The sequence below is a fragment of the Neocloeon triangulifer genome, unplaced genomic scaffold, assembly GCF_031216515.1.
Source record: "Neocloeon triangulifer isolate White Clay Creek 2 clone unplaced genomic scaffold, ASM3121651v1 ptg000001l, whole genome shotgun sequence".
Lineage (NCBI taxonomy): Eukaryota > Metazoa > Arthropoda > Insecta > Ephemeroptera > Baetidae > Neocloeon > Neocloeon triangulifer.
This window is the reverse complement of record NW_026775544.1, coordinates 3,068,163-3,090,675: the sequence shown is the minus strand read 5'-3', so window position 1 is coordinate 3,090,675 and position 22,513 is coordinate 3,068,163. Positions and strand designations below refer to the sequence as shown.

The 22,513-nt window shown below is 37.2% G+C and overlaps 1 protein-coding gene across 1 annotated transcript in view; it reads left to right on the top strand.

Moving 5' to 3' along the window:
* Positions 1-22,513, top strand: part of LOC132193999 (KH domain-containing, RNA-binding, signal transduction-associated protein 2-like) — a 125,408-nt gene that overhangs the window by 70,770 nt on the left and 32,125 nt on the right. Inside the window, exon 3 of the mRNA XM_059615059.1 lies at positions 15,478-15,623. Within this exon, the coding sequence (XP_059471042.1) occupies positions 15,478-15,623 (146 nt within the window). The remainder of the gene's footprint in view (positions 1-15,477; positions 15,624-22,513) is intronic.

The following is a 22,513-nucleotide window of genomic DNA, read 5'->3' as shown; positions in this document are numbered from 1 at the left end:
TGCGACAGTCGAGCTCTGAGAAAATGAAACCGAGGGATCTCCGCTCGCAGGAAGGAATTATTAAGCAGTTTTAAGACTGATACCTCGGCAATAATGTACACATGCTCTCACTCACGCTGCAGACAAAGTAATGTAATAATGCCGCGCTGCTAGATGCGGGGCGATGGAAATTTGCATAGAAGGTATTCGCTCTCTCGTGGTGCTGAAAGGAAACACGAGGCACAGCAAACATAAAAGCCGAGGCGAAGTTTGCAAATAAATTACGACGACGAATTTCGCGTTAGCGAGAATCCAGCAACGACAGCGTTTCCAAGAAAACCAAAGCAATACGATTTTAGCTAAATAAAAGGCGACATAGCTTTTTCAGACATGTTTGTGCAGAGAGAATAAATCACTCTGAAAGAAGAAAGGTAAATAAATAAATTAAAAATATATATAAATCAGGGTTTCTGAGCACAAAATTTTTCAGGTGCTCAAATTAATTTGCTCCTGCTCCTGCTCACTTCTAAAGTGCTCCCTAATTTCTGCTCCTGCTCCTGCTCACCTCAGTAGTGCTCACCTACATCTGCTCGCGAGCATGCTCCCTCTCAGGGTGCTCGCGAGCAGATGCTCGTGAGCATGCTCACTGAAGGAGTGCTCAATGCTGCTCCGAGCAATTTTTGCTCCTGCGATTTGCTCCCAAGCAGTGTCATGCTCATGTTTGATATGAAAATTCGGCATGTAGGTTTTTAATTTATTCTGAAAGAATATTTATTACGCCGAAATAATTTAGCAAAATTCAAATACATCAATTTGATACCAAATTAAGACCATATAAAAAATTTAATATAATTAAAATAATAAAATTGTTTCCATAAAATAATTTCATTATTATTTAAAAAGACGAATTGTTGCCAGGAGCACATAAATATGAAGCAGGAGATTGAGCTCTTTATAAATTATGTACAGCGGAAAAGACTCTAGAGGACTGAAGGTTTGCCAGGAGCACATAAGGTGCAGCAGGTCGAACTCAGGGCTGAAAGGGGTGTAGGCGGAGCGTCAGAGCATAGGATTAATGCATTGCGATTCTAAAGCGTCCTCCACTGGTTTTTGTTGATCTCACAGTATACAGTATAGATTTAGTATGAAATTCTGTTATTGTAGTAAAATTTTTAAAGCAAATGTGAGCAGAAGGAGCATCTCGAGCATTTTTAGTTAATTTTGCTCCTGCTCCTGCTCACTTCTAAAAAGTGCTCCCTAATTTCTGCTCCTGCTCCTGCTCACCTCAGGAGTGCTCCCCTATATCTGCTCGCGAGCATGCTCCCTTTTGGGGTGCTCGCAAGCATCTGCTCGCGAGCATGCTCACTAAAGGAGTGCTCAATGGTGCTCGCGAGCAAAATTTTGCTCAATCTTGCTCGCGAGCAGCTCATGCTCAGAAACCCTGATATAAATAAATTGGCACAAAAACTATTCCCAACATTTTCATTACTTATACAGAAGAAAACACGTGGGATTTTGTTTTAACTCCAAAATATTTTCCGGCCTTTACAAATTGTGCCATTCTGAATCAAAAACAAATCAATAATGAGATTGTAAAATAAAATCATAGTTATTCAGATATTTCCAATGAATACAATTGAAATTTACAAGCAATCAAATTAAATAAAAATATTCTAAAGAAATCCAAAAAATAAGATTTTTGCCAATTTCCGTTTTTAGGCCACGCTTTCAGAAAAGTGTCTCCGGAAAATTGTTTCTCCGGGTGTGTCAGTATGCGCGCGCAAAATGAAATTCGCGTCGCAGGGCGCTTAACTCGATTTCATATTGCACAGCCCGGCCGGCGTCTTTGACGCGATTAAGGCCTGAATGAGAGATTATGAAATATTTACCCGGCGTCTTTTTCTCCCCAACCTGTAAGCACGTCTCGCGCAACAACGCCGACAGAAAGGGAGAGAGAAAGAAAGAACTCATTTAAAAGGGGGGAAGATGTTTTCGCCGAGATAAAACGCGCGGCTCACAGATTTCAATTCCAACGTGGCGGCGGATAAAGTATCAATTAAAAGGAGATGAGAAAGGGCGAAAGGAAATTTCATCTCCAACTTTTCCTGGCAGCTGCCACGTTGCGCGAGAATATCCGCATAGCCGCGAGTCGCGTTTGGTAAAATACAACTTTCTTTTCCTAATTGATTTCTCTGCTTTCGCAGCGAAACTTGCCAAATTGTTCGAAATAAATTTCGACGACGCAACTTTGCAAATGAGAGTTGGCTGCTGCTCGGCCGCTTCTGGAGAACAACAAACGCAACTTTTGTAATTTGCAGAAAGCAGTTCCGAGTTTGTTCAGCGCGTGCAACTTGAGCATTATTTTCGATTAGGTTCCGAAATATACGCGCACGAAAATGCCTCTTGGCGAATTTCACTTTGCTCTCCTCGCTACTGATTGAAAGTTGCAACTCTCTCCCGGTTCATTATATTTTGTCGCGTGTTCAGTCAGTCAAGAGAGTTCATGCGAAACACCATTATCAAGCCGGCTCTATTCAAACTTTGCTCTTCGTTTGAGCCCGGCTCATTCTTAAAGTTCTCCCTTTGAGGAAAATCAGAATCTTACCTGCACCTGCAAACCATACTCACTAATTTGAACTTCCACAGAGGAACAATATTTATGGAAATTACTTTGTAAAATATAAAATATCAAACAAAAAAGGAGGAAAACCACAAACTTTGAGCTGCAAAACGAAATGCGATGGAAAATGGAAATAGAAATTCACAAAACATAGGCATACATTTTTAACTTATGTGGCATTTCCTGAAATAGTTTTTGATTATATCGTTTAAAAAATTCAAACAAAATCAATATGACGAGAAAAAGGAAAGCAACATAAGTAAAGTATAGAAATGTTTTTTTACTCTCTTTGGTGAATTTTTAGTCCGAAGTGCTTCCTTCTTCAATGGGCTAAAAAAGGGCAATGCCTCGTCCAATTATTTTTCTAAAACTCAATCATTAGCATATAAAATAGTATACTGCAGCGGTTTTGCTGTTAATTATGCTCCGTTCTCATGTTTTTAAATTAAATTTTAACGTAATAAGTCGTGCTGGAAGTGGTGCAGCGTGCAATCGAGATTAGTGCTAGCGGCGACCCATGGCAAAGCGTTTTCACGCGAGCAAACAACCACGTGTGTGACGTGCAGTTTTTGCGCCACGTCGAGAGGGTGCTGAGGGCTGACGAGCGAAAATTAATCCTAAGAGCGGCAGTTTAATTCACGAGTGCAAGCCGAGTAATTATTCATGCGGGGCAATCGTGTGCACTTCCATTTGCAGCGCAAAGAGCAGCGGAGGGTGACGTGTATGTATGTATAATCTCCCAGAGATAGAACAAACCTCACCTGCGATAATAACCTAGATGTGTACATAATGCATCGTTCGGGGCAAATTGCCGTCGCCACTATGGCAATGCCTCCTCAAACGTATAAATTCACGCCGTCGGCTCCTGCATCAAATCAAAATGCATTTTGCATAAAATTTAATCACTCATCTCTCGCTCAGCTTGCATAATAAAGCTTGGCTCAAGTTGAAATTTCCGCTAACGAGGGAAGTGCGAAAAGTTTGGTAAAACCTTGGGATTTCTTAAAAAATTGTGAAACTTGCATCATAAATGATATAAAATACAATTTACAACCATTGCTATTACTTTTACTATATGCACAATTTAAGCAATATATTAACATTTCTGTGAAAACATTTTCTGTCAAAATATGTTAAGGAATAAAAACTTTTATAAATATTTGTATAAATATTTAAAAAAAAAAATTAACCTGAATAAGGTATTAATATAATAAAATTTTAAAATATTTTAAAAATTTTATAATATTAAATAAAATATAATTTATTAAAAATCTAAATTTTGTATTATTTTATATTTTTTTCAATTGTCTTTTTTAACAAGTTTTATAAAAAATATTTGTAGCAACATAATAAGAAAAAATTAAAATCATATTTTGTTTCTTAAAGAATAAACAACTTGCTAACCTCATCAAGGAAAAGGCGATATTAAAATAGTATTCAAATATTAATATATTTGTTAATATTCTAAAATAGTATAAAAAAAATTGCCAACGGGTGACGGCTCAAAAAAATATAGTAATGTTTTTAATCGACTCCTCTCTAAGTTCCTGGAACATTTCTGCGGGTCCCTCCTTTTCTCTCACTTTGAACACTTCCCTCCAGCAAGGCCAACTTGCAAAGTTCGGAAACCGCGTCTCACATTATCATGTGAAGCCGGGCGGCTTGATGCGAAAGTTCTGTATTCATTTGGGCTTAAGCCGGGATAGGATGGGGGAAATTACACGGGAGAGGCTGAATTGTAAATTTGCCTGGAAAGATTGCTCTCTGCTTCAACTTTCGGGATGTAGTGTTCAGTATAAAATCGCGCAAATTGGTTTTTGAATTTGGATGTGATAGGAGGAGGAAACTTCACTTTCTCCCCCTCATCTGACGTGCCACACGTGTTAATCCGAACTTTGAATAAGTTATACAAGACGCAAATGAGCAAGTTAACACGTGCTTGCGGCTGAAGGGCAGAAAGTCAGCAACCTTTTAAATAAACTTAATCTTTCCCCAAATATGAGACAAAGAATTAACTAAACAGAGGTATCTTTAGGAGTTTAAATAAACATAATCAGCATGTTTTTGTTATTTAATGATTTTAATATTATTTGGGCTCAAAAACAGCTGTTCCAATAAAAATGTTTCTAAAATTTGAAATTTATTTATTGAGAGAAAAATTTTGATATTTTGTATTTAAGTTACATCATTTCTTATAATATGATGTTTAACTTTTTCATCCTAGAGAAAAATATTTTAAATAATTAAAAAAAATCTCGGTTGTAGTCTGACGTTCTGTTTTGCAATTCAACCCCTGAAAGTGCGAAGTAGTACTTTTTGAATAAATATTTTCTTGTGGAAATAAATGATTGGATTGAATGATTTTTTCATTTAAATATTAATGGTAATTTTGATTATATTTTGAGACAAGAAAAGCTTTTTTAGATAAATAATTCCATTTCAATGAAATGAAATGAGTAAGAAAATCTCGGCTCTGGAGGGAAACGGAAACCGAAATCGGAAATTCAAATATTGTGCATCTCAGGAAGCCTCTAATCCAGAAGCAAACAAGAAAAAAATCGGAATCCTTCTCCGACATGGGAAACACTCTTATTTTCCCTCAACTGCAGGCACAAAAAATAAAGTCTCAGACTATGTTTTTGAGAGCAAAAGACGATGGCCTCTCCTTCTCTCTAATTCCCTTAATGCCGCCCTCGCAAGCCGTATATTTATACAAGAGGGAAGTGTATTAAATTTCACATCAAACGATTTCGGTTGTATAAAACTTGTGCCTACCTGACTGTTAGGCTTTTGGATGCTGCGTAGGAAAGGGGAACTTTCTCCCACACGCAGCACATATTTATTGATTAGCCGTTTTTAATGGGGAGCCGCAGCTGCGTGAGAGAGAAAAGAGTCTCTGCTCCTTTTCATTTGTACGCCGCACCCTCGCTCGCACCCGCCACCGAAATAATAATTAACAAGCCCTTAATAAGCAGTGCGCAAATTAAATTAAAAAAAGTATATATAACGGAGCAGAGAGTGCGTGGGTTTTTCTCTGCAGATCGCGCAATGTGCCGGCTCATTAACGCCGCCCGAGAGGCTCTTTGCAAAGTTAGTTTCGCCAACGCTTTTTGCGGCGATTTTATAATTCATCGGGGACCTCTTTTTTTGTGTCTGTCCGTTTCAATGCTTATTTGTTTTTCTGCTTTTTTGCAAGTAACGCCGGATGACGCAGAATTTCGTTATGTGGGATTTTTACGTTAGTCGAAGCTGATTAAACAAATAAGCTGATTACTGATGTAATTCCCCATTTTCAAAACTTTTGCCAAAGGTACATTTTGCGATTAATCAGTACACTGGTGGAAAATATTTTTATAATAGGAGTGATATTTTTGGACCAATCTTTCATGAAAATATTTCCAGATAAAGTTGTATTTTTAGAAAAAGGATACAATAAATGTAGAAACTTTATCAAATTAACTTTAAACATGATATTATATAGTTTCTGTGTTCCTTAGTTTCAGATGACACTGATTTTGACAGAAAACGAGAATTAATACCAAATTAGTTAGCTTAAATATTAGTCTTGAACTTTTTAATAATTTATATCAATCGAAGGAAACAAATTTGAGAATCCAAAAAAACTAATCTGGCCCAGGCGAATTTATTTCAAAATTCAAAATTTGAAATACCTTAAAATGTGGAAAATAATTTTTCAATTTTAAAATTTATATAAAAAAAATCGTTTTTTATTCTCAATTTTTAATCATATTGACGCAATTGTTCGAATACCTTTATTGCGCGAGAATAAATTGTAAGATTTTTCTGCCAGTTTAGTAATTAGATTGTCATTTTGACAGAGAGTGAAATTTCATCATGAGTTGCGAGGTGAAATTTCATTACATTGTAGTCATTGTTCTGGAAACGGTTCCGAGGGAGACTTCAAACGTACCTGCATAATCACATTGTGATGCAGCGGAATTTAATTCCACGCTGAGGGAGTAGTGCTTGAAATGCTCGCCGTGTGTGTGCAATTTTTCTTTGAGACTGCGAGTTAAAAAGCAATTTGTCATGCCAGGACATTTTTCATTCGTTCTCTTTAAATAAGCCGTATGCAACATTGTGTGTAATCTCGCAGGAGTATCCACAAACTAATTTATTATGCATTAAAATTAAACAAAAACGTTTTTATTCCCAGTTGTTGAACGTGGAAATTCGTATTTACGCAAATAAATACAAATATAGATGAACTCGCTTGCAAATATTGATATTTCATTACTTCATTTGAAATTGTTATTAAATCAGAAAATTCGGAAATTGAGGAAGGAAACTAAATTTCTCTTTAGCAAAGGTCAAAATCATTAATTGAGCTCTCTTGAAGAACTGTTATCACTGAGATGAAATTATTAGAAAAGTATAAAAATCCTCATCTCTCAACATTCTTACAATAAATATTTATCCTCGATCCCTTCCGGGATTTAGCAAAATAAAAGTACGACAATATATATATTGTATTTTGACCAGAATTATCGTGTTGCGCGGGTTGCATAATTACGCACAACTGATTGCTCGCACAATCAGTTAGCAATAAAATTTTCCAGCAGGGGTAAAGAAAAGTTACGCTGATCTTTATCTCCTCTTACAAAAGAGAACGACTTGTGAGAGAGAGAATGACGAGTGACTTTGCCCGGAGCCTAATTATTCTCTATCAGTCAGCCGGGGAAAAGTCGCGGCCTGGAATTGCTCGCTCGCTTTTTGCATTATACAATATTGCGCCGTCTCTCCATTTCTCAGGCGTTGTCAGGCCAACTTCGCAGACAGCAAAGAAAAAATAAGAAAAATCCATATAAAGCCGCGAAAAAACAAGAGAGCAATCTGCTCTGCCCGAGAAAGAAGAAAGAAAGGAAGAAAGAGAGAGAGAGGCGTGTATTTCACTCTAATTCAGAGGGTGACGCTAAAAAGGCCCCGTGTTAATTCAGCGGCAGATTTTTTTCTCGGCAGCTTAATGCCAGCCGCGATAAGATAAGTCCGACTTTTAACCCTCACAGCAGGCGTATTCCAAACCCATACTGGCTTCAACGCAACCTGTGGAAATTCCATCCAGTCGCACCTCTTACAGTTAGCTTAGCGCACTTCTACCAGTATTAAGTAAAGATAATCTACAATTTCTTTAAAAAATGAAGTTGCCAAATATTTATAGATGCACCGAAAGCTAGGAGCATGTAACACTTTACTGGGTATGGATTTGTAAGAAGCCGTCAGAGAGCCTCATTATTTCGCGCCGCGTCGACCGCAAAGAGTTGGTGCTCGACCGTTCAACAGTGTCATGGCTGCAGCACGTGTCGCGTGTCACAAGGCGCGAAAAAAGCGACGCAAAACAACGTCGCCGATCGCTAATGAACAAATCACTCCTCGCCGCCAGCAACAGCCCTCGTCGAACCAATTTCGTCAATTTTTGGCTCTCGTTCAAGCGTCGCGAGGGGAGAAATTTATGATGACATGGCGAGCACCGTCTATTCATATCAGGGCGGGGATTTTCACGTTGAAAATGAACACCAAAGATTAGTAAATTTTGCAATAAGAAAAATCCTAAAATATATTATTTTATTTTATTCACACTTAACTTATACAAAATAGAAAATACCTTATTTTAATTATTTCTTTTTATGATTTTTGCAATATAAATAAATTTAATTATAATTCTTTTTAAATGTAGTTAAACGTAAATATTCATTTTACTCAAACTTTGGCACGAAATCAATAAAAGTGTGACATACATTTTATTTTTATTTCTATGAGCAGATTAAACTATGTATTTATTGAATTCTGAACAAATAGTAAAGATTAATAGCATAAAATTTAAGTAGTTGCTTCAATCAATTAGATATTGTAACAGAAATCCATCATAAACAGTGAAAAATGGCTAAAACAACAAAAGGACTTTTGGCTAATTTAAAAGTTTGTCTGTTTACTGCATTTTGTGAAGTTAAGAGATTTTTACTTATTTAATACTTTTAATAGAAACAAAAATCATTTCTTTAAGTAATATACTTATTGTTAGTCATATTGTTTTATTTTTGAATTTGGATTTTATTTCAAACATTAATTTTAAGTAAACAAAATTGTTAAATATTTATTTTTGCAAAATTTCAGTTAATTTGCTTTTATTGTGTCTCATAAATAAATTCATTAATTTGAAATATGTCGAGATGATGTTTGGAAAAACGAATCGCACCAAACGAGAGGCAATTTTTCTCCTCACCAGACAGACGTAGCCGCGTGTGTCATTTGATAAATCTGACATCCACGATGCTTCCAACATTTTTTTCTCTCTTATCATAAAAAAATGACTCCCGTCATGTGTGCTTTTTTTGTAAGTTTTGTTGTATTTATTCGCCGTGCTCAATCTGGTCTCTTTTTAATCCAACACATAAATCACTGTTCGGCGCTTGCTAAGTGGCGGCGCCCATTATTTGTCGATATAGCTAAAAGGCTCCCTCTCTCCCTCGTCGTCGGAGGCACCGCAGGCGAGGGAGGCGTCCGAGAGAGAGAGAAACCAGATGATCGGCTTTGATTATTTATCGCAAAGTACACTTCAACACAGCACCTGCCTTTTGCCAGGGCTGAGAGTGAGTTTGTGCCTCATTCATTTTTAAACGTTGTAGAGAGAGACCGGCAGCTATCTGGCCCATTGATTCAAGTGTTTTGCCGCTTTGTTTCATTCCCTCTCGGATTTAAAGGGTTTGGCAACTTTCAGAAAGTTAAAACATTTTAATTATATATATGCGCATATATATTCAAACGCTTTTTCCCTGTTTTTTCTACAAAAATTGAGGATGGTAGAACCTTCTAGAGTTTTCCTAACGGCAACAATTCCTGGACCTGCTGGTAATGGTGTTTTTTTAAACAAATTTTCACTCTGATCTTTGTATATTTTTCCAGTTAGTTTACAATAAAAACGGTTTTGTTTTTAGGTTTTTTATGGGAAAAAAATTAAATAAATTTCTGGATTTTTTACATAAAAGTTAATTCAATCCTCTGTTAAGTATTTAAATATATTTCCCTCGCCGCAGAGTTAAGAAAGATTCTCTTGAAAGCAAACAAAATGCGGCGAATTACATTTTGCACACGGGATTCGCATCCGCCTTGGGCCGCATTGTTTGACTTGGAACTTAATTTAAAAAAGGATGAAACTTTGGCCGTAAACTTTGAGAGTCATGGATAGAGGAGGCGGAGAGTTTGCTCGTTGCTTGCAGGTGAGCAAAGGCAATTGCCAACAAAACTCGCAAACTATCGCCGTGCGCCTTTTACAAAAGGTAAAAATATAATTAAAAAGCTCATCAGTCTCCGTGCAAATGAACTTTTCCGCTTGTACGCCGCGAAATTGAAGCGAGTGACAGAGAGAGTCGGTCGCTCCACGCTTGCTGATGCCACTCGTTGACTTTTCCGCTTCGGAAGTTTGAAAAAATGAGCACAGATTTAATTCCTCCCTCTCTTTGTCATTATTAATTTCATTGTGCGCTGATCATTATTGTTTGCTGATGTGAGAGCATAATAATATCATTTTCCGTTTGCTAATTCACTCTGGTTAAAAATGCATGTCCAATATAATTATCCATAAATAATTACATAATTTACTTTTTAAGGTTTGAAGAGAGTTTGATATGTTTTCGTTTGTTTTCCGTGGGTTTTTTTTTTTCAAAAATTGGTAATATGCTTGAAAGAAAAAAAAACAATTTATCTTCTCTAAAAATACTTAAAAAGTAATCTTGAGGCAAACGTTTTTAATCTCCTTAGTTGCAGGCAGGAATTTGTAGAAATTTATGAAATTTTGAATTATGCAGATGGCAGGCGGCGAGTTCGTTACACGAATTTTGAGTTTAGCACATCAAAAGCACGCGCCGTAGTGCCTCTGCAGCGTAATATATTTTTTGGTAATGAGCACTCTAAATTTTCAAATGAACTCGCTCACTCGGCCTGTGCCCCGTGTATTTTGACGGCGCGACTCAAAATTAAAAAACTTTGGCCGGCGAGGGGTGGAACGGGAAAACTTTGGGGCGCCTGCATGTAAGTATTTCGACCGCAGAATTAAGCCGGGCCTGTCATCTCGGTCTCACAAAAACCATTCCTCTTCTATTTTCCCACTGCTCAGGAGTTGGTGTGTTTTTTAAGCCCCAACGCCTATCCTCTTTTCGCTTTTTCTCGCGCTAAGCTGCTTCAAATTACCTCGCCGGAAAGAGAGAGCCGAGCGGAAACGGACCTTTTTGCTGAGTAATGCAATTGGAAAATAATTTTCTCACCTTGCTGCCAAAAAAAGTGTTTTTCAGCAGCAAGAAAGTAAAAAAGAAAGCAATCGTTTGGAAAGAAGGGGAAAGACAACTAATAGAAGAAATTACTATGGGCCAACATTCTTTTTTGAAACTTTTTTAACAGGTAGACCAAAAAAAAATTAGAATTGAGATGAAAAATGAAGGAAAATAAAAAGTACAAAATTTGTGATTGAGACTAATATGTTTTATTTTTATCAAAATGAAATGAGCGTTTGGTGTTGATTTCATACCTCATGATTCATGATTCATGATATATAGTTGCAAAAAAATGGGGGATATTATCATGCTAAGTTAGCTCATGGGAATAATCGCAGGTACTAACTTAGCACGTGAATATCCCCCAATAATTTTTATTGATCTATCACAGAGCAAATCACTGTTATTACAATAAAAATAATAAATTTAAAAAGAACAATTTTTTTTCATATTTTGTTTATTTTTTACTCAAAATCCGCTGGCATAAAATGAAATTAATAAAAATGTCTTTAAATCATGTAAACTTCATTGTATCAATTTAATCGTTTTCTTTTACCCAAACACTCTCTTGTTTCCTTTTTATATTTAAACCAAACTTTATGTTTTTAGTGCTTAATAAAAATAAACATGCTGAAATAGGAATATATTTACTTTCTTTCATTTGGGGCCATGGGGTGAATAATGCATCTGTCGTTTTATGGCCCATTCGAAGATTTACATTTTTATAACCGCGCTTTCTGCTCTTTTGCCCACCATCAATCATTTCGAGGCGCTTCTCTTTTATTCCTCGGCCTCTATTAAACTCGTTTTCCACTCGCTCGGTCCGCAACCGCACTTGCGGATTTTGAAACGACCAAAGTCGACACAGGTACACACACCAACCATGCACTCACATAAAAAAGAGACCGTTTTTCTCTATAAAAGTCACACACGCTGGCTGGCCGTGTGTGTGTCTCTCTCTCGGCACATAAATGACACTTTACAAAACCGAACCGTGTTCGAGCGGTGATCGGTTCTTTGCACTTTAGCCCCTTCTTGGCGTGCTCTCAACCGCGGCGTTCTGAAAGCAAACCAAGTGGATCAGAAGTAACCAACCCTTTCGCAACTCAATCAAGAGCGAATTTTGCCTGTGGAAACCGAGCGAGCAGCGTTCGTCCGGGTGTTTCATTATGCCATTGATTATTCATCAGGCCGCACACTATATAATACTCTCTATGTATATATTTTGTACCACATCATGCAAAAGCAGCGAGGATTTTGTTGAGCTTTCTGTTTTAACTTGCGGCCGGCTCTGCCCACTTTGCGTCTCTTGTTTTATTCCCACGTGAAATTTCGCATGGAGAGAAAGTGGCCGCTCTCGCATTCGAGCTCCGCTTTATAATCAAAATCAAAGAATGTGAACGCCCCACTTCCTGTGAGAAAATTACACACTCAATTACACCCAAGCAGGACTAACAAGCAAGGTAGAATGCGTCTATTAAATTTGGGTAAGGTGCGATGAAACTGTTCCACGATAAATTCACTTTTAATTTAAATAAGTATGCAAATTTTATGGCATTATATCATTTTAAATTTATTTCAATATAAACCTTCTATATTGGTTAGGCTGATGAGAAATGGAGTTTAGTTTCAAACCATTTTTATTAATGTATCACCGGGCATTCTCTGCCCAAATACATCATCCATAATTCCATAAATTCAATATTTTAAATTACATTGGTAATACAAGAGAGAGAAATTTAATCAAAAAATACAAAGACAGAACATACAAAATAAACAGTCCTGAATTATTGGGTTATTAATATTTTTGCCATTATTAGACTGTTCATATCGTCAGCACCCTGTTGCTATTTATTTTAAGCTTGTCTCGGTTAGCTTAGACATAGTCTAGCTTGTACTGTTTTCCTTTTACGACTCAGGTAAGGTGTAATTTTCTCACAGGAAGTGGGGCGTTCGCATTCTTTGATTTTGATTATACAGCGGAGATGAAATTCGAAATCCAGCCTGGAGCGGCCACTTTTCTCTCCATATTGAACTTATTTATATTCATTTATAAAATTGTTAAATTTCACAAAGAATGTATGTTTTACTCTAAAATTTATTCTGAAAAAAGATATTTGCGAACCATATCATTCCAATAGAAAATGTGAAAGAATGAAATTATACAATCATGCTAACGTATTTTTTTTTTTCATTTTTTTGATGAATTTATGGGTTATTTAAAAAAAAAATTATTATCTCATTTTTAAAAATTCATTTTTTTTACACAAATGAATTCTAGTTATCCTCAAAAATTTATTACTTAAAAAAATTAAATAGCAGACCTTACCAGACTGTACCTTTTTATTGAACATAATAATATATTATATAAATGCTTACAACATACTTACATTACTTTTGTGCGAACCAATTTTATTTATTTCTCGTAAAAACCATTCAATCATCGATTATAAATGTTTAATAAAATAAAATTAAATTAATAAAAAAGTATACAGAAAAATGAAAAATTAATCGCTGACTAATGCAACAAAAATTAATCAAAGGACTTTTTTCAATAAAGGAAATCGACCCCTGTTTGAAAAACGCAACCTCAAAAGGGGCCGCAGAATTAATTAGCCTGCTGCGGATATTTATCGGGTAATACACTGATCGGTTTCAACACGCGGCCTGCATATTTGCGGTCAGTGTCGTCGCCCTCTGAGAGAATGAACAGACACGGTCGCTGCATGTGAGCGTTTTTGATCCGGCTGAAAGAATCTACCCCCGGGGGCATGAGTGCCACACACAATGGCCTAATGAGCACGGCGAAATTATTTGTCACCTATAGTCCGCCAGCGCGCGCGGCGAGAGGACACGCGTCGCGACATCGATCAATGCCTGTCACTCTCTCTGCGGCACCGCACACGATGACAGTGCAAAATGCAGAAAGGAGCACTCGCCAAAAACGCACGGAGCGAGCTCTAGGCGATACAATTTCGCGGCCCGCTGGAAAAACAGACGTCACCTGTCCGCTCAACCGCATAAATTATCTCGCGCCCCTGACCGCGTGTGAATTCGAACAATTTTTCACGCCAGTGGACGCCCCGAGTGTTCGTTTTTCGTTTCGCTACCAAAGTGAGAAATTGCGCGGGGGAGGATTTATGGCCCGCTTCTTGGATATAAATGTGGGTTGGAAAATTAGTTGGTTTGTTTTTAGTGATTAATTTTGGTGAGGTTAATGTCCCATTGTTTTATGATATGAGTCGTAAAAGGAGCCGTACATTAAGCACTACTTTGTTAGTACCTAAACCAGCCCGTGTACTTTTGTACTCGGACAAACGTCAGCGGCGGAATGCTATTTTTGGAGTGGCCCCAGCCGCGCCGCCCGCCCGTTTGACATTTTTTTTTACACGCGATGAGGTAATTTTGCGTCGTGTTTCAAGCGCCCAAATTTCCGTTATTAATGGAAGCCGCAAAAGTGGGTGAAAGAGCCTCACTTGAAAAGCGAACAAATTGCCTCAAATTAAGCTTACTAAGTGGCTAATTAATATTCGCGTTTGAATTTCCACACAGTTGGCGAAAATTGTCACACATGGACAATTGAAATTTAATGTCTTAGGCATTCAATAATGTCAAGCAGAGCCAGTTGCTGATCCTGAAAATTATCTGCAATGATTGCTACGTCGTCTGCATAGAAGATAATTTTTATATTTAAATAATTTTTAAAATATGTTCCAAGGTATTTAAAACATGTTTTTGCATGCTGTGAAAATTAAACAAATAACTTGAAATTGAACTCATATTTTATAAATTAAAATTATTTCTTTTTAAAACAAGCATTATTATATAATCGCTATTCTTTCTTTAATTCAATTTTTATTATTTATAATTAGTGTTATATTTAAAGTATAATTTATTAAATTTATTCCCTGCAATCAACGTAATCTAATATGTAAGTCTTATTCATTTAGAAAGCTCCTGTATTGCATTGTTCGTCTTTTATTTTCTAGTAAATAGTATAATTAATTATTACTTTATATTTACAATGTTACCAATATAAGTATTATTCGTATTATTCAACCACACACAAAAAATGCATTTCAATTTTTATTCATTTTTTACATTATTAACTCTTTTCCAAGCATTTTTCCAAATTCTCTCGCATCGAAAAAGCTCGTAAGCAAATTGATTCGTTCACACTGGAAATTGAATTAGAGGCGCCGCTCCGGAGCGCAATCCATTACGTCAGAATTTGCATTCGGGTATATCTCGACGGCGCGAATTCCCCGCGGACGTGCACAAAAAATTAATCAACTCCTCCCCAGCGAGTCCACTGCGAGTGTGTGTGTGTGTGTGTGCTCGGGGGGAAAGCGCGATTTTTACATCAAACGCAGCAAAACAAAGTAAAAGGCCGGTGGTGCAGAATTACTCATCCGGACTCACAATGATAAACATTGCTGGGGTGGTTATTATTATTTGTCCTGCCAGAGCTAATCGAAAGTGCAGGCGGGCATTAAAATTGGCCGAGTGGTGTGTTTGCACTAGGCCTCAGATGTGTTTTGGCGAGGTGAGGTTGGCCAAATATTGATTCAGTGCGTTTGTATTTGATTACAGAGCAGGCGAAGGCGAGCGCACGACAGGGCAGTCCGGGCCCGCAACCGCCGCTGCCCATCAGGGACTGCAAGTACGTCGACATCTACCGAGAAAAGCCCATCAGGGTCATCGTCAAAGTCCTCGTCCCCGTCAGAGAGCACCCTAAGGTCAGTGTTTGTTTCATCCCCCCAAAGTGCTGCGTCCACCCCCTACACGAGCAGGCAGGGGATTTTGGGCGTGTGACGGGAATAATTACGAGATGGGCCAGACCCACGCGTTCAATTAATTTCTCTCCTCCGAACCAAGATTAAAGGTTATACATTGAGCTGCGGACGAAATTCTATTGTCATAAAGTCAGCTTTTTATGGTTGTTGCCAATGTGAAATTATTAGAAAATGGTTTAATTAGTTAATTAAAAGTGATATTATAGACATGGAATTTGTACATTCCTGTGAGCTATTAATTTATTTTAAATGAAATTTTGAAAGAACAAAATTAATAATCGAGCTGCTTGTTGACAATTCGTGAATAAATGGGTTATCTAGATTATTATTTCCACTTAAAAATCAAATAATATGGTTTAAACATTAGCAGCACTTAAATAATTGGATATTTAACTATTTTTGCTCTTTTTTACAATCAACTACTGTTTATAATTGAACTGTATTATAAATTTTATATTTATCTTATTTGCAAATGGGGCTCATCGCAGTGACATTGAGGAGATGACTTCATAAATTTGCTGTTGAAAAATTTAATGAAAACTAGATTTTAAAAAATTAAATTTCTTCCAAAACGATTATTTGAATCCTTCTTACACTTTACGTGTCAAAAATCATTGTTCCCTGGTTAATAATTCACAAATAAATTCATAGTAAATTTGCATCACGCACGTTTTTGTTTCCGTCACGAATTTTACGATTGCTGAAAGTGGATCAGGTGCCACAATAGCCCCGGCCCCGTCTATCGACAGAAACGATTGCTTGGCTTTTTGTGCCTGTGATGAGCTACGGTGGAACCGCACGTGCTCGTCCAAACATCCCTTGCCAACTTTTTTACGACTCGTGTCTGTCAACCGAAACTCTCAGGTCAAAAGTCATAACGGGAGGAGAAGCTTCACCGTCGATCTTTATTGTCCGCCTACAAACGAAGAGAGAAAGAAAACTCGCGCGCAATTGTTTCTCTTGCCAAAATGCGGAACTGGTTTATTCCAAGAGAAAGAAAGAAAGAAGGGACATAATTCTACTTTTATTATCGCGACGAGAGAAAAGAGAAAAGTATAAAAAAATCTCAAAGCCATATAAATCTTGAGCTGCGAAAAGAATTGCAAAATTTCTTCTTTCTGGCGAGCGAGGAGATGATGCGATATAATAAATTAACACGCCATTTGCGCGACTAAATTACGCAATCATGGTTGTGTTTTCGCCATGCGAGCGAGACAATAAAACACTTGTTTCGCCGTGGATTTGTCCGCGTGCCAGAACGGAGGAATATCGCCTCGGCCATAAATTACAATATTTACACAATATCGCCGGCGCGAGAAGGCGCGGGCTTGACACATATTTCTTCTAACGCAGCCAGATGTTGCTTTAAAATATTCCATTCGAATTTTGATTCTGCAGCTTTGGGCGAAGGGAAATAAACCGCGCCAGCGGAAAACAACAAAAAAGGGGTGAATAAAAATATATATTCCGCCTTTCTTTCTTTCTCTCTCCGCGCAACTGAGAATATAATGTACGTGTATTCATGGTGGAGAGGCGATATGTGCTTTTGCAATCACATGCAGCTTTATTTCAATGGAATCCATCATTTGCTCAAAAATACTTCCCCAAGAAAATATGTATTTTTTTTTCAGTCAAATTGCATTCAATTTATTATAAATGTTTCGTGTTCTGTTAATGTTGATGAAAAACGTCATCAGCAAGGTTAATGAAATTTTTTGTTCCAAAATGGTATTGATACATCACCAGGCAAAAATACATCATACATACATTTAAAAATTATCAATTTAAATCATATTAGAGAGGAAAACAAATAAGTCATTATATGTACATGAATTACACTTAATTAAAATTAATAAAAACAGGAGAGCTTAGAGAAAGGATTCAAGATTTTAAGATTCCAAATTTATTACTCATGGTTCATCTTTTTTCTAGTGGTGGTGCCGTTTTTTCCAAACATTCCTTTTCTTTCAAACAAATCTGAACAAACCTTTTTTCAATAAAATAAACAACGTCGGAGATACAAAAACAATAAAAAACAATATGTACAATTAAATTCATTTTGGTCAAGGTGATGGCTACCTTCATCCACCTCTCTTTTTCCGGGCACAACATGCTTGATTTTTTTCCTCCTTTCCGAACAGTAAAATCAGCGTCACTTTTCTCAATAGCTGGTGCGCTGTTGTAAAAGAAAATTACACCGACGCTAAGCAGCTGGCCATTGAAACTTATAAGCGGCTGCGAGTGTGTGCAAGATTATGCTGGTGCAGCGTTCTATCGTTTGGCGAGAATGGCGCGCTAAACAATAATGTGGTCGAGCCGAGGGAATTGGGAATTTTTGTTGAGAGCAACAAAGGACTGCTGAGGTTGAATAGTCGCGACAACGACTTCTGCTCCGTTTGCCAGATAGAATTTCTTTTCAAAAAACAAAACTTTTGTGAGAAAATTTGCCTAAAACAAACATTTGGACAGAGAACGGTGCATTGTTGGAGGAATATAATAATAAAATTAGATTAGGTGGTTTGAAAACGAAGAGTGAGATTAAAAAAGAAGCCAATCAAAAACAAAAATCTTACAAGGAGTTTGCGGGTTGGTTTTTTCTGGTTCATAAAATTTAATTTCAGAAATCTTTGAGAATCAAATTGGAAGTTGCTATTGGAAATTTATCTGTTGAAAACAATATTTTATTTTAATTTCCTGCTTTTGAAGTTATCCCATCTATTTGGAGCTTTTTATAATGACAAAATAATTCCTTGCTTGTCCAGATTCAAAAAATTTTCTTACCTATGTTGAAAACCCTCATTGATGGCAAAAGGGGAAATCTGAATAAAATTATATTTTTTACCATTTATCATTAATTTAGAAAAAATTTCTCAAAAAGGTAAGAATGTCATTTAAATTAATTCATTTTTAAAATAATTTGCTTTAGTTCCAGTGAGATCAATTTTTGATTCCCTAATTAAAAATATTTAATTTCTTGTGAGCTTCATTAAACTTTACTGAAAAGCTGGTTCTATTTAAGCTTATGTGAGATTTAATGCTTAATTTTTTCTCAGGAAATTTTTAGCCGCAGGCAGGCAAAGTCTTCCTTCCTACTTTTTATTGCGCTTTAGCTTTCGCGTAAAACACAGCTTTGCGCTAGAAAATGTAAAATTAATTGCAGTCTCACGTGAGAACAGCAAACTTGTTTCAATTTTTCCTCCTAAAAAAAACTCTGCCACTCCTTTATACCGCCGGAGCAGCTGCCGCGCGCCATTTTCACGAACCTGCAATCATCATAAAATAAAACCACCCTGCAGGCTAAGTAAGTAATAGTGGCAATCGACGACTCTCTGCATTTCTCTCCACCCCAGTGACTTAGCAAAAGGAGTCGGCGGCAAAAAGGCGCAGTTTATATTATATATAAGGGCTTATTTCCCTGATGGTTATTACCCCTTTTTCTTCGTTTTCCAACTCCAGGTAAAACCCCATTCACGCGCCCAGAGTTCACTACCTCACGCTGCCAACAATCCTTGCTGGGTTGAGCGAAAAGAAAGAGCCAAGAGAGGAAAAATCCTGTTTAGCGCCGCCCCTGCAATTACGCGGCGTTTGTTCGAGGGCTGATCGCAAACATTAGCATTTGGCTGATTGAAAATCCAGGAGGAAGAAAAGACGGCGACGGTGGTGCCCGTTTTTTTTTTTTTATTCTAGCTCTCGGAGACCGACCTCGTTTCCTATTGATTCGCGACGTTGCACCGAGAAACAAAAAGCCGGCAGCACAGAAAGAAGGAAAAAAGAAACACGGTAGGGTATTGATGACAAATTGCTGTGCTGGCTCAAATGTTTGCACTCCGTCTAGATGGGGGAATCAAAAAGCGAGTGACAGCAGAAATGCAGCGGAAGAATTTTCGTCCATTGATTGGTTTTTGATCAAGTGTCTGATGCGTCAGGCCTGAGAGCTGTACTTCATCATCCGCGAAAAGTAAAAGTGTTTTGAGGAAGAGCGAAGTAATTTTTTTCCTTTGACAGTGCAAGAGAATTTTTGAAAAGATTTCCAAGAACATGATTTTCAGTGGAAAAAAATAAATCTTTTCTTGTGAAAGAAAGGAAAGATTCTCAAGTTCTTGCTTGGGTGAAAAAAGGAAAGCTGGTGTTTAAAAATTTGTGGAAAATATTTTTCGTGTTTTCAAGGTTTCCGTGCCTCACAATGGGTCAGTTATAAAAATGACTTACATAAAACGAGCGAAATACTATTCATAAGAAAAATCATTCAAAATGTTTAATTTTTTGCTTAAAAATTTCCCTCCTGAAAGTCTTGAATAGGTTCTCGCAATAAAAAATGGACTTCTCCCAAGCGCAACAAGATTCGTTTTTTCATGTTGGTGGCGCTGGCGATCGCGGCTAATCTCCCAAAGAAAGCACTGCAGCTCAAACATTTTGCTCAAAATCCTTGGTATAGTTCGGAAATTCAGGGGGAATATTTTGATCGGTAAATGATTTTCAATTTTTAAATAAATGGTTTTTCTTACTTTTTTTTCAAATTTGATTCAAGAATTTTAACATCCATAAATGATTGAGAATTAGTTAATAAATTCAATGTATAGACAAAATTTTAGTACAAATATTTTTTATAGTAACTTATACCATCATTTAAATTGATTCAAAGAAACTTAATATTTTGCAAAAGTTTATGATTCTTTTAAAGCCAAAATGTCCTTTTACGGCTTTTACTCTATCAAAAGCCTAAATCTGACTTTGAGATCAAAAGGAAAAGCAGCTTTCGGACGTTGCCGCAGTTGATGTAAGACCGGCGAAATGAGCTGCTACTTCTCACTGCCCTGTTCATTTATGTGGGCTGAAATTAAAGGGCGACCAGAGGAGGAGCTATGCGCCTTTCGCTGACACGAACTGCAACCCGCCGAACAGGGCGGTTAGACGGGAAGGCTAACCGCTACAAATTCAAGCACATAGCAAGTTCGATTAAAAATCTCTTTGTGCCGGGCGCATAAATCTTGTTTAAAAGTTGGCCAGAGCGGTATAAATATCGGCCCGGGCAAGTCTAATGGATTACGGCGGGGACGAGCAACAACTTGTGTGCGGTTCTCACTTTTTACGGCCCGCCGAGCTTGTTTGTGGGATGATACGAGGCACTTTTATGTTTAGCTACAATTTCACTGCGAGAGAGTCAATTATTCAGGCGGACGTGGAATTAAAATAAAAGCAGAAACAAGCTCGAGGTTTGTTTCTCCTTCCGCCTTTCACTCTAATGAATAGCAAATGAGCTTTCGTGAGTTAATAAGCTTGATTTTGCGACTGCTCTCTCTCTCTCTCTCTCTCTTTCCTCTGTTTTCCCCGTAAAAAACTTTTTCAATTTCTCCCTCTCGGTTTTATGTGCGGTTCGCGATTCGGTTCTCGTTTAATAAGAAAATATATAGCGTTCCGTCGCCGACGACTCGCTTAAATGGAAATGTCGTTCTGCGAAGGAAACGCTCTCCGAATTACACAATTCAATCTTGAGGGTCCGTCAGGTTTAGCAGTCGGGCTCTCGAGCGAATGTAAAAGCAATTATACAACTTTCTCGAGGCAACTTAAGCCAAACATAATGGCGCCGCGCAAACTTTTCCTCACCTCGCCCGATTTGGGCCCAACAGTGTCGCAAATTGAAAGTTTTCGCTCGCAGCTTGATCCTTTTTTCATGCGAAATTAAGCCGTGCTGATGCGCTGGTATTAAGATGGTAGTCTTAGGGCGAAAGAAATTTGAAGAAAAAAACACTACAACTTTTTATATTGTAATAAAATTTGAGTGCATATGTATTTATTTAATTCCAATTTCATTGGTATAGGAGGAAAAATGAAATATAGAATTAAGGAATTTTAATATAAAAGATTTTATTGACAGCTATTAAAATAAGAAAATCTGAAATCTATCCATATTGCTGAATTGCTGTTAAATTAGCTAATTTTCATTTTCTTCGAGGCAGCGCGAGACAGAGTAAAAATCACTTCATTAATTTATCTACAAATATTTGTTTTCTTTGCAAAAGAAATTTATATTTATCACTATTTCTTCTTGTGAACCCTCTTTTTAAAAATTTAGTTTTGAATTGCGAAATTATTTTAATGGATCTCTCAACCGGATATGAAACTTTTTGAATCCCAAAGAACTGACTCTAAAATGAGCTCAGATAGCGTTTAATATGCCCCATTCTGTCTTTCTCTCGTTTTCCATTTTCCATCCAAAACGTCTGGCGCGCATATTATAATGGCGCAAAAGAGCTCATCACCATTTTTTCGCGCGCGCACACAAGACACGATGAGCAACTCCTCGCGGGGTGTGATAAAAGTCACACAAAAAGAAGAAGCGCGATGAAAGAAATTTCGGTTGAAATGAGAAAAAGAAGGGAATGCATGCTCAAGCACTGGAAAAACTCATGCATTGTGAAGAGCGCGCGATTTAAAATGCGCATCCGAGCACAACATTTACCCTGTTGTTGGTGAAAGAAAGCAAGAAATGTTATTCAATTTGTGCAAACCACCGCTGCCGACCGCGAAACTTCTTGCGGAATAAATTTATTTGCGTGCACAGCCATCTATCAGAAGTTTATTCTTCAAATCGCTGGAACTCCCTTTCTTTCTCCCTTCCCCTCTTTCTTTTGAGCTTGCCGAGATAAAAAAAGAGCTTTTCATATTATATTTTTTGAAGAATTAACAAAGCGTGTTTTGTTACTCGCTCTCATCCCTCGTGAATATTTGAGTTGAAGAAAACATGATGAAAGCAACTCTTGTTTTAATGTCGTTCCCCAAGGATTGTGCTGGAAAAAAGAATTATTCATCTAGGTTGAGGAAGGGCAAGAAAA